This window comes from Xyrauchen texanus, chromosome 6 (genome assembly GCF_025860055.1).
Source record: "Xyrauchen texanus isolate HMW12.3.18 chromosome 6, RBS_HiC_50CHRs, whole genome shotgun sequence".
In the NCBI taxonomy this organism is placed as follows: Eukaryota; Metazoa; Chordata; class Actinopteri; order Cypriniformes; family Catostomidae; genus Xyrauchen; species Xyrauchen texanus.
Window position 1 is genome coordinate 7,835,208 of NC_068281.1, and position 13,749 is coordinate 7,848,956.

Below are 13,749 nucleotides of genomic sequence, written 5' to 3' on the forward strand. Positions count from 1 at the left end.
GCTGACCAACTGGCCTCCATCTTCACACAGATCTTCAATAGCTTACTGGAGCAGTGTGAATTTCCCTGCTGCTTCAAATGCTTCACCATCATTCAGGTCCCCAAAAAAACCAAATCACTGGACTTAATGACTACAGACCTGTCGCTCTCACGTCTGTGGTCATTAAGTCATTTGAGAGACTGGTTTTGGCCTACCTGTAGGAAATCACTGGATCCGTGTTTGACCCCCTTCAATTGCTTACCAAGCAAACAGGTCTGTGGATGATGCTGTCAATATAGGACTTCATTATATCCTGCAAAACCACGACAGACCTGGAACTTATGCAAGGATTCTATTTGTGTACTTCAGTTCAGCCTTCAATACCATCATGCCTGATCTTCTCTCAACCAAACTGACCCAGCTCTCTGTGCTCACTCCAATCTGTCGATGGATCACCAGCTTTCTGACAGATATGCAGCAGCTAGTGAGACTGGGGAAACTCACATCTGAGACCCTAACTATTAGCACTGGTGCTCCTCATGGATACGTTCTCTCTCCACTGCTCTTCTCCCTGCACACAAATTACTGCACTGAAAATGACCCCACTGCCAAGCTCCTGAAGTTTGTTGACAACTCCACGGCCATCTGCCTCATCCACAAAGGTGACGAGTCTGCATACAGATGGGAAGTTGATCAGCTGGCTGTCTGGTGCGGTCACAACAACCTTGTGCTGAACCAGAGGAGATGATAGTGGACTTCAGGATAAATACCCCCCCACCACTCACCATCCTGAACAGCACTGTGGCAGCAGTGGAGTCATTCAGGTTCCTGGGCTCTACCATCTCTCAGGAACACTTCAGCCACCAAATCAGACAGAAGGAAACTACAACGGACAATCAGGACTGCTGAGAGGATTATTGGTGCCCCCCTGCCCGCCTTCCAAGAACTGTATATCTCCAGCATGAGGAAACGTGTAGGTAGAAACAATCTGGACCCCACACACCCTGCCCACTCCCTCTTTGAACTGTTGCCCTCTGACCGGCACTACAGAGCACTGACTGCCAGGACATCCAGGTACAAGAACAGTTTTTACCCTGTTTTACTAATTAACAATTAAACTGCCTCAGGACTCCCCCATAGGGAAATAATGTAAATACATATCTCATCTACATGTGTAAATTCATAGATTTAATTCAATAACTGTACATACCCCTACCTTGCACATACATTACCACTTGCACATGTACATATGCCATTCTGTTATATGTACTATTATTTGTAGTAGTGGTGGTGTAGTGGTCTAAAACACATAACTGGTAATTTGGTAATCAGAAGGATACTTGTTCGAGCCCCACAGTCACCACCATTGTGTCCTTGAGCAAGGCACTTAACTCCAGGTTGCTCCAGGGGGGATTGTCCCTGTAATAAGTGCACTGTATGTCGCTTTGGATAAAAGCGTCTGCCAAATGCATAAATGTAAATGTATATCTATTTATACTTGTCTTGTTTTATATTCTGTGTCTCACTATAATGTTCTGTGTGCACTTGTTTCTCTTATCACCAAAAAAAAATATAAAATGTAAAAAAATACCCAACACTTGGGTATAAAGCTCATTCTGATTCTGGTTCTAAATTATTGATATGTTGATTTTACAGCCTAGATCATTGGTTGCCAATCTCTGTAACCCTGACTCACTCTCTCTACCAGGACTTGTGTTTTATTGTACAGATACAATGAATAACATAGTATTCTGAATAACTTTTTGAATGAATAACTTTTTAGGTGAACTGCTCTCTTAAGTGGTGGCTCCCTTTTTAAGGCACAGACCTGACAAATACATACCCAAAATACAATGGTTGAAGTTCATGAACCCTGGTTCCTTATGAAAGACAGGAACAGGATTCCTCTTCACAGCCTGAAAACACAATAGAGCCAAAGCCACGGTTCTTACCATGTTTTAGGAGGGTGAGACAATGTTAAGTGAATTTTCTAAATACAACTTCAAAGGCTACCCAGATAACTACATGCAACAACTTAATGACATATAAAGAGAGGTGCATAATTGGGAGGGGGCATATTTCTATTAAAGAAAATTCACATTGAAGTTGCTTTTTTTCTATTAACCGCAATTAAAAATGTCACAGTTAATTTAACCATAAGAATTTTGAATCCATGCTTAAAACTGTGAAACGCTTTATTTACACAAGGCAAAAAATTATATATAATGTATAAATAATATATAATATAAAACAGTTTTTCGTAAGATTTTGTAAGCCTAAAAGTGAAAAATTCTTATGCATGTGTGGTTACTGGAGCTGTTACTATGGTTATGGATGGTGGCCGTGTGATGCTTGGCCAGGTATCGCGGACTAAATGTGAACTTTCAATTCAAGTGAAACTGAGGCTACAACACACAAACTCAAAAGCACAAAAGAGGATTTTGATCTACCAGACTCATATCCACCAAAAAAACAACTTCATTTGGCTGTTTGTGAGAATTTAAATGACTGACTGTAGATGACGGATGTAAATTATGCAGACAGAAGTCATAGAATGATACACATCCTACAAATAGGACAGGATGCTCCACTAGTCGTCAAACAACAAACTTGATATTTTAGCTCTGGTTATTTAAAGTGATTAATTAAAAGATGCATCTTTTTTAATGTGCTGACAGTGCGGTGCACTGCGTGCAGTTACTATCAGCGAGTAAACTATGAAAGTTGCATTTTAAATCATCGTCATTATTTAAAGTATTGCTTGAGTACAAATTCACCACATTTACCAATAAATGTCAATTTTAGTAATTATAGGACTTTACATCACCTAAGCAATGTTCTCATTACTATGCATAGTCCAAATAATTGTAAAAATGGTTAACCGTAATTTTTTCCCATATGATATGATAAGTCTTTTTGCCCTGGGCTACTTATGTTCTTTAAAGATAATAGCCATCAGAAACGAATATAAATCAATCCACCACAAAAAAAAAATTATTTCTCCGATATTTATTAGTATTGCTCCAGTATTGGGGATGAATTATCAATGTACAGTAGTATGAATTAAGGGCCGGATAAAAAAGAAAAAAAAGAAAGTTGTTAGGATAACTAACAAGTTTGTAAGAAGGTATCTAGCCACAACGATCACACATTAAGTCACAAGTTGCTACTCAATTTACCCTGACATCGACCCATTCTGATGAGTTACTCACTACCGCTTGTCCCATCAGGCATTTTTGCACCAGTTCAAGCATGTTTACCTTCTCCTGTGGCACGACAGTAGCATCGAAGACCTTAATTTTCCGTCCGGTGTTGAAAGCAGGAAGTAACTACGTTTGCATAATCACGAGCGTGAGTCAGAGGTACAATTTTCTTTGTAACATAAATAATTTTTCTCCACTAATGGTTTGATTTAGGGTTGGGGTTTGGGGGTAGAGTTAATAAAACATGCATTCCTCTTCACTGCATTATTTCATTTACAATTACAACTAAAACAACTCGTTTTACAACTAACCTTTAGCGCCCCTCTGTGAACATTTCACCCAAAACTTAGATTTTACTCGTGCTCATATGTTAAAAAACACTTCCTGCCTCTGGCACTGGGGGCAGTAGTTTAAATTCCGATTATCACAGACAGAGTTTTGCTCAAGAACTGTCAACCTACTGTTGCTGAATTCACAGTGAAATCAGTCTGATGTAGTTTCTAGTTAGCAAATAAATAAAAAATAAAGTAGTTACGAAGTAGTTTATTCTTAAGAATGTTTTGTGAATCGGACCTCAGAACAGCAGTAATGCATTTTTCAGCTTTTATGTACATGGTAATGTGCAAATTATTACATTTCATCCTGGAATAATAATTAGAGTCAGTCTTTAGCATTTTTGCTGAGTGCACTTTATGAAGCTACGGAGTTGATTTCAGAGGTCACGTGAACTCCAAGATCTATTTTTGGGTGTACAGGCAATTAGCATCTTTTTTTTTATTAAATACCCAAATGCAAGGTTTTGCACTTTTTCAGAGCAGGTCATTTAGAAGCTGTGTGACTAATTAAAACCAAAAAAGAAATAGGACCATGCACATGCTTTTTGTTTTAATTCTTGCCAGCTGAGCAGAAGATTGTCATTTTGTTTATAGATGAGGATGTAGATCATCCTGTGTAAGAGGCTCACTAATTAGATTTAGTGCTTGAGAGTGAAAATAATTGAGACCTTGTGTCAAGAGAAGTGACATGTCGCAACAGGAATTAGAAAATAGCAGAGAGCTTGCTGATGCACAATATATATACACTGGCAGGCAAATGTTTGGAATAATGTACAGATTTTGCTGTTTCAGAAGGAAATTGGTACTTCAATTCACCAAAGTGGCATTCAGATGATTACAAAGTATAGTCAAGACATTACTGATGTAAAAAACTGCACCATCACTATTTGAAAAAAGTCATTATGTTTCAAATCTAGACAGGCCCCATTTTCAGCAGCAAACACTCCAACACCTTGTCCTTCAGTAGTGCTAATTTGTTACTAGAAAATCACTGAAAGCTATTTGGTTCGTTAAATGAAACTTAACATTGTCTTTGTGTTTTTTGTTTTTTTGAGCTGCCACAGTATGCCATAGATTGGCATGACTTAAGGTCAATATTAGGCCAAAAATGGCAACAAAAAAAGCTTTCTCTAGAAACGCATCAGTCAAACATTGTTAATGAAGGCTATACAATGCTATACAAGATTTCATACAAAGTTGTACATGTACATGAGTTATAAATGTGGAAGGCCAGATGTACAACTAAACAAGAGGATAAATACATCAGTCTCTAGTTTGAGAAATAGGCTCCTTGCATGTCCTCAGCTGAAAACTTCATTGAATTCTACCCGCTCAACACCAGTTTCATGTACAACAGTAAAGAGAAGACTCAGGCGTGCAGGCCTTATATGAAGATTTGCAGAGAAAAAGCCACTTTTGAAACAGAAAAACAAAAAGAAAACGTTAGAGTGGGCAAAGAAACACAGATCTTGGACAACAGATAATTGGAAAAGAGTGTTAAGGATCTTAACCCCATTGAACTTTCGTCACTGTAAGGTGCTTGAGAAGTGCCAGACAAGACAGCCACATCTATAGCAAGTGCTACAGGAAACGTGGGGTGAAATGTCCCCTGAGTATCTGGACAAACTGACAGCTACAATGCCAAGGATCTGCAAAGCTGTCATTGCTGCATGTGGAGGATTTTTTAATGAGAAATCTTTGAAGTAGTTTAAGAAGTTCTGAAAAAATTGTAATAATTGTAATTTTTAACATTATTAATGTCCTGAATATACATTGTGATCAGATGAATGCCACTTATATGTAAATAAAACTACCAATTTCTTTCCATAAGAGCAAAATCTGTACATTATTCCAACCTTTTGGCCACCAGTGTATATGTGAATACAAGCATTGTTGGGTGCTCATCAAAATCAGACCAAAGAAAGCATGCCAAATGCTTTCATTTAAACGCTGCAGTTAAACAAATAAAGCATGCACGAAGCCACAGATGATCTGAAATAAACCAAGCAAAGGATGTTAGTGTTCCAAATCGTAGCATAATTTAGTTACCAGTAGATAAACTTAGAATGCAATATGTTCACATTCACTACGATAATGTAGTTATGGGAATATTGATTTCTTTTTTTAGAACAAACTGAAACATTGTATGAAACGGTGTTTACTTGTTAACACCATACTTGATTGAGCACGCTTATCAATGGCCAAAAATCATACAGACATTGTGTAATCTTTTTGTGCAAAGCATTTTATTACATATTACAATTTCATGAAAGATTTCAATTCTTCACGACATGTAGTCAATAATTTATTGATTCAGGCTAAATAATGGATGTAAGTGTGAGGGATAGTTCATTAGGAGGACTGTGAGCCACCACAGTGAAATGGTGAGATTTCTTATCAATAAATAATTAGTTTAGAAACCATTATCCAACATTTCACAAAGATGGATTAAACACACCCAAAACCACAATGGAGTCTAATGCCTCTGTCTGCCTGGCTAAAATAGTATTGAACAAAGAACTCAACTGAACAAGATCACAATGACACTCCGGTCTCCCAATGAAACTTTAAATAAAGTTTAAATAATAAAATTAAATAAAAGATAAAAATTTAAATAAATAGATACACCTTTTAGCAAATCGACCAGCACAAACAGGTGTTGGTTTAAGTTTGTTATGTGACATATAAAAAACAATCCTCAAGGGTTTGCTAGACAATAACATTCTTAAGTGATTGAAAGTCAGGAATACAGAAAATAAATAAAAATTGCTGAAGCAAACTTCAACAAACTCCAACATTTCAAACATTCTTAAGTTGCCATTTGGATGCAGTTGGTTTAAGAATCTTGAAAAACATAACTTTCATTGTTACACTGACGCAACAATCACCAAAAGGGTGATGTAAGTGATTCTAGAAATTCCACCATATTTCAGCGTTGATTTCCCATGCGTTCTCTTTCAAAAACTCTGTGCCTGCATTTACATGAGCATATATGGGCTGCCCTGTGTACTTGCACAATGATTGACAGGCAAAAAGTAGTGATGTGAAGTCAGATTAATTTCCGTGAACCGGTTCTTTTGGGCAGTTTATTTCAATGAACCAGTTCAAAAAATGATTCATCAGTTCAAATAAGTCTCTCGTAAAGAGGTGGGGAGCCAAAAACTGTACTCAAGTAAAAGTAAAAGTAATAATGTTAACAATTACTTGAGTAACTAAAAAGAATACTTAAGTAGCGAGGTTTTACTTCTGATCAGGTCTGATTATTATTACAATGTTAACACCTTGCGTGCATGAATCATGTGCCTATGCGATCTTTTATACCCTCTGCTTCAGTGATAGTTTACAAATGAAAATGATGATAAAATGTATGCACCCTCATGATTTAAACCAGTATGACTTGGACACAATGAGCACAATTAAGGAGATAGAAAGAATTGTATCCACAGTCACCTTTCACTTCCACATGAAGCTGTAATTTTTTTTGTTTTTAAGTTAGGCTTCATTTTTCGATTTTTATTTGTACACCTCTTCTCTACTGAGCAATTGCTGTTTCCATCAAACCATTACTATCTCCAAACTATGTAGCTCAGTATGGCTGTAGAAATAGCATGCCTTAGCACATCAGGCACTATCTGGCTAATCAGCAGATATCTCAGTACCTCAGTGTATATTAGCCCATCTCACACTGATAAATAGGCTGTCACATGAGACATGCAAACCCCCCATTGGGTGGAGACTGAGATACAGTATATACTGGCTCTGCTATGGACACCAGCTGAGAGAGGGTTTCGCCGTTTCGGCACACAGGATGGGCCAGTGAGCAGCAAGCTAGCTAGCTGATTGGTTGGCTTGCTCCCATTTGGTTAGAAATCTAATTTTGCCTGGCATTCTAAGACTCTCTTTCAGACCCCTGTGGGTTCCGGTCTCTCACAGGGTAGCATCTGTCTGAGGCTGATATGGCAACGTGTACAGGTGCCCTTGAGTGAGCTGTATACCTCTGTCTCTCCTTAAACTACCAAGAGGAGACAGAGTTGGCCAACTGTCATGCCAGTATCTGCTGATATGGGTAGACTTGTGCTCAACTTTAATCATCCATGTGCTAAGACAAGCATCAGTATATAGTTGATGAGTATGGTTATGTGTTTACTCTGATCACTAATCCTATACGTAATAAACTTTGGCACGTAACTTGACCCACACCATTTGCGCTATGAGAATGATGCATTCAGTCTTGTGATTTGCAGGTGTGACATCACTTTTCTGTTGAAGTTTTATCGCCTGGCGTATAATTAAACAGGAGAAACAAAATCTCAAAGATTTGAATTAAAGAAGGGACCTGAAGCATATCTATTCTGTAACATGTTTGCACATAATTTTGATATAAAAAGAATGTAAAATGCTACAATAAACAAAAGGGAAAAAAAACCTCTCAATAGGTTAACTGGTAGTTAACATGACCTTACCATTACATACCACTTTATTTTACAGTACTGTTCTATATTTACTTACTATATAATTACAAAACTACAGTAATTTGTAGGTATTAACCCGAAACCTAACCTGAAACATAGTCACTGATAAAAAAAATGTATGGACAATTTCTGACTATTTATTATTATATTAAAATTACCGGAAATTTAACAGCATTTTGTTTTTTACAGTGTATGAACCATACAATCCGAGACTTTTATTTATTTGACCAAGCAAGCAACAACAAAATAAAAATTGTATAATAAACTTTTTTGCTAATAGTCAAAAGTCTGCCTACTGTATATGACATCAGCCAACAGTAGATGTCTTTACAACATCTCCTGATATAGTTAGACTAAGGCACATGAGAGATTTCACTGTATTTATACCTGTAATCATACATTTAATCTAAATAATGGAGCTTTGCCATGTAGCTGATAAGAAACTTTGCAAGGACATTCCATCATAGACATTGCAAACTGTAAGTGTGAAGAATTGGTATATCTGTGTTGCAGTTACATAAATAGATGATTAGACAGGGGTCACTGCCCCTTTTCAATATAATGTGCCCGAACTTTACTTGTACTATCGCGTTCTAGCATTTGTCACTGTGTTATCAGGACAGCAGAACATAACACTAACAATCTGATCTCTCATCTTTCTTTCTTTCTTTCTTTCTTTTCTTTCTTTCTTTCTTTCTTTCTTTCTTTCTATCTCTTTCCTGTGCTCGTTTAATGAACCTTTGTCATAGAAAAAATTACATTACAGGTTGTCCCTCCACTCCTATCGCATTAGCATCACCATTCAGGCAGAGGAGCCATCCACAATTGCTGGTAATAAGCATTAGCTATCTTGTACAACAACATCCAAATATCCTTGTGTAGGTGGGGTGTGATTGAGTGCCGATCAGTGGAAAGTGAGGTCCAGGAAAGCTGAGTGGTTAAGGGTTCACACCTGTGCTAACACCTGTTTGTATTCCCAGTGAGCTGTGACACAGAGATATAAAGGGAGGAGATGGCGGCAATTCAGTGCGATTAACTGTATTAAAAATAACATGTTAAAAACATTTATGCAATTAATTGCAATGCCCCCGGACTGTAATAAGGAAGATTCCTGAGAAATCCAAGCTTGTAGTAGCACCTGTTTACTCCAGAGGGCAGTAAGTGAAACTTCAGCTGCATAGCAACTCACAGTTTATACAGAGAACAAAACAACCCTTCAGCGGGCAGCACAACACAAACCTGCGTTATGTTCTTGCGTTCAAAACACTTGATGGAGTGCAAATTCGAACTAAGGGATCTCAAGATGTGTTTTAAATATTAAACTATATTTAACTTGACACAGTGACCTAAAAATGTTATGTTTATGACACAACGCACCCGAGACGCTACACAAGCATGTCTGATGCAAGTGTACATTGAAGGGTCCTTAAACAAGCCCTCATAAAAAATCTTCAACTGATTGACAATTTCACTTGCAAAATGGATTGCTGTGAACTGTATGCCAATGATTGGCTTATGTTCAATAATATGGTAGTAAACAATACATTGTATTCTAAAGAACACGTTTATTATTTATCTTTTACCTCTTGGTAATATTTTTAGGAAATTTGGTATTCAATTCCACTCCTATGCTGATGACACCCAACTTTACCTGTCCTCCAAACATACCTCTACTTTTCCTCCATCTATCCTCTCAGATTGTGTAGTTGAGATGAAAGAGTGGTTTACATCAAAGTTAAATAGCTGTAAAATTGAAATTCTTCTTGTTGGCTCAAAAACCAGTTTAGCAAAGTCTAAATGTTGCTCAGTGAATATTGATGATATTTCAGTCTCTGTTGCTAAAAAGGTTAAAAGTTTGGTTGTCATCTTTGATAGTACTTTTCATTCAAAGCTCATATAAATAATGTTATTCGCTCTGCATATTTCCACATTCGTAACATTAATCAACTTTGTTTCTTTCAGTAAAGAACACCACGATACTTGTCCATGCTTTAGTAACGTCCCGTATTGATTATTGTTACGCTCTTTTTTTATGGTCTGCCATCAAGATTTCTCTATAAACTCCAGCTAGTGCAGAATTCAGCAACACGTATTATTTGCAGAACTCCTATAACTGAACACAGTAATCCCATATTACAATACTTGTATTGGCTCCCGGTTAAATATCGCATTAACTTTAAAATTCTTCTTCTTACTTATAAGGCACTTAATAATCTTGCCCCTTCATACTTATTTGACCTTCTTCAAATCCACACTCTTCCTCGCACTTTAAGATCTTCTTCTGCACTCACTCTTGTTCTCCTTCGAGTTCGCACAACATCTATGGGGTATAGAGCCTTTAGAAATGCAGCTCCTTATTTATGGAACTCGATGTGTGAAACAATAAAAGTCTTCTTGTTTTTAAATCTTGCCTTAAGACCCATCTTTTCAGGCAGGCTTTTATGTGATTGCTTTTGTGTTTGTATTATGTCTGTTCAGGCTGAAATAATGATTAATTGTTGTTTAATGTTATTGTTTTGTTGTAAGGTGTCCTTGATTGCAATGTAAGGCACCTATAAATAATATAGTTATAAGTATAATAATAATAATAATAATAAAAACCCGGGAACGTGGAAGATCGCCGTCATGGAGTCCTCGCCGCTGGCTGAGATCGTCAAAACCCTTGCTGGCATCCACCAGATGCAACATCAGGCCATCCTGGAGCTGCAGTCAGAGCAAGAACAATGGTTCCAGGCCCTGTTGCAATCCCAGGCAGAGGACCGATAGGTGATCAGGAGCTTGCTGCCACAGGGGTGTACTCCAGCAGCAACCCTGAGCACACCTGCTGTGCCTCAGATCACGCTGATGAAAATGGGAACACAGGAGGACCCAGAAGCCTTCATAGCATGCCACGGAGGGGTTGGAGTGGTCCAGCGTGCAGTGGGTGGTCCGTCTGTTGCTGCTGTTGTTGGTGGAGGCTCAGCTTGCGGCACAACAGCTACCTGTCATGAGTTTGCTGGAGTACTCGTTTCTGAAACAAGCCATCATCCAACAAGTATCATCGAACAGTGCTGTCAGCACTTCCGTGCACTGACATTCGATCAGTCCAGCCACCGATTTGCCTTCATTTACTGGTGGTGCTGGAGTAGTTTGTCGAATAGCTGCCAAATGGAATAGCATCTGCCGCTGCTGGAATAGGCCATCCAGCTGGCAGAGGACCACTTGTTGGCGTATCCAGGAGATGTTGTATCCTTTTCTCTCTCTCCCTTTCTCTCTTCCCCTTCCTAACCCATACTGTTCCTGTCCCTAACCCCTGGCAAGCTGGCTCCCTGAGCCCAGGGGTTCTATTGCTCCGAACCCATTTGTTTCTGTTCCCCGTCTCTGCCAGGTTGGTAAATCAGGTGCCGCAGGTGTGGAGATAAAGTCTGGGCTAATGTGCTGGTGCTGTGGGGACCAGGTACACATCCAGGATCAATGCCCTGGGATAGATGTTGGGCCGTGGGTCCGGGTTCCAAGGTATCCAAAGGGGTACATATCAAGCCTTTGTGGATTCGGTTTGTAATCAGACTTTGATTCAACAAAGTTTGTGTTTTGGGTATAGCACGCTGGGTTAAAGTGAGGTGTGTGCATGGGGATATTCACAAATACCCTTTAGTGCCTGTTATTGTTCAATTCCAGGGACAAAAACATAGAATAGAGGTGGCGGTTAGTCCCTGAATCACCCATCCGCTGACCTTGGGTACAAATTGGCCAGAATTTCAGACATTATTAAGAGGAATGTGTGTGTGTGGGTCCTGCAATAGGGTAATCCAGTATGGGATTTATTCAGCACTGGCTGGGGAGGCATTGCCTGGGCCGTTGACATCAGCTCCACATCAGGGAAACCTGGAGGGAAGCGAGGGCTCCACCCCTCCCATCCTCCAGGAAATCCCCATGGGAGATATGTGGCTAGAACCTCTGTATGACCTGCCACACAAGCCTCCATAGGGTTTTCACCATTTTAATTACATTATGGCCACACGCTTCAGGGCATCCTAGATGTTCTGAGGGAAAATTGAGAGGAGGGACCTTCGGAGAGTAAGAACGAAATTAAATACGTTCTGGACCTGAGAGCAAAACTCCACACATTGGGACATCTAACACAGGAGAATTTGCTTCATGCCCAGGAACATCAGTCCCATCTGTATAAAAGGGGCAATCAGCTATGGGAGCTGTGTAAAAGGGAGTCTATGAGAAAAGGCCAATCAGAAATTGGCAGACAGAATTTGCATGTCCCGCCCACAGACATACGGGTAAAAAGGAGGGGAACAGGCTTGGCCGGGAGGATTTAACCTCCGGGTGCCTCTTAGGAACCTGATAATTAAGTCGTGCTTACTCAAAGACTTGCCGGCTACTGTGTTGTGGTGGGCCGCGATAGTGGCTACATACACCTTCAAGGTGGATTGAATTGCATAACCGAATCGAATGGTCCTGGCCAGCCAGCATGACAGATTAGTGAGAGCCAAACATTCAATCTCTGAGCTAGAGGCACTAAGGGGACGTTTATTTTTGACGTACTCAGCGGGTGGAGCAGGTAATGTGGTGTCTGGAGGCAAGGGTGCATCCCGAGGCTCTGGTGCTGAGAGATGACTCGAAGCACTTACCTACCAGCTCTGGAGCGAACATATTGGTCTCTGGGTCGTGCGTCTCAGGACTGCTTGGGAGCCTTCCGGGTCCTCTAAGGGGTCCACGAGACGGGGAGCATGCGCTTCCTGCGGGCTGGGCCCAGGTTGAGGCGGAGCTGCATGTTTCTTAGCCGCAAGAGGACGCCCTCGGCGAGCAGACGGAGCCTGGCCCGTGGCGGCAGGTTTGCAGCGGGGCAGGATGTGTGATATGGCCTGCTGGACGAAGTCCTCGACTGTGTCACCGAACAGAACGAATCGGAAGACATGCGCGTCGAATAAGCATGTCTTGTCCACTTCGCGTCTCTCGACCAAGTTCAGCCACAGATGACGTTCCTGAACCACGAGAGTGGCAATCGCCATTGTGACCTTTGTGGCCCTGAGGGTGAGGTCGGTCGCTGAGTGCAGTTCCTGCAGCACGTCGGGATCAAGACTAACCAAGTGCAGATCTTTAAGTGCCTTGGTCTGGTGGACTTGCAGGAGGGCCATGGCATTCAGGGCGGAAGCGACCTGTTCAGTGGCGCTGTAGGCTTTGGAGGTCAGTGAAGACATCATCCTACAGGCCTTGGAGGGGAGCACAGGGCGACCCTGATAGGTGGTGGCGTACCCATGGGCCGCTCCGCCATCGAGGGTAGTGAGAGCGGATGAGAGAGAGGCCTTGTGACGGGTGGAGAAAGTTTTCCTCCACAAACTCGTCAGCTCATCATGCACTTCCGGGAAGAAAGGGACCGGAGGGGGGGCACGGCTGTGAGTGGCGCGCAGACCCGAGGAACCAATCATCCAGCCGCGAAGGCTGTTATGAGTATGGAGGGTTCCAGTCCAGCCCACGCTGACGGCGGCCCGGGCAAGCATGTCAGACATCTGGGCATCAGCCTCAGACTGGGCATGCTGGCCCAAAGGTGGCAGCCCAGTCGAGTCATCTGCGTCAGACGCTGGACCGCTCTCTGATGCAATGGCGAGCTCATCCGGCTTGGGGGGCTAAAGAGGATAGGCAGGCTGGCTGTGAGGCGAGCCGCTGTTGCCTTGAGCCCGGACGGAAGTCAACGAACGTGCTAGGGGGTGGGTGGTTCGCGGGACGTACCCGGTGAAACCAAGCCCAGTGCCATCCCCACATCGCCTC

The 13,749-nt window shown here is 41.1% G+C and overlaps 1 protein-coding gene across 1 annotated transcript in view; it reads left to right on the forward strand.

Annotated features, from left to right (window-relative positions):
* The first annotated feature begins 10,614 nt into the window (after positions 1-10,614).
* LOC127645066 (zonadhesin) overlaps positions 10,615-13,749 on the forward strand; it is a 67,050-nt gene continuing 63,915 nt past the window's right edge. Inside the window, exons 1-3 of the mRNA XM_052128588.1 lie at positions 10,615-10,740; positions 10,825-10,989; positions 11,357-11,425. Of these exons, the coding sequence (XP_051984548.1) occupies positions 10,615-10,740; positions 10,825-10,989; positions 11,357-11,425 (360 nt within the window). The remainder of the gene's footprint in view (positions 10,741-10,824; positions 10,990-11,356; positions 11,426-13,749) is intronic.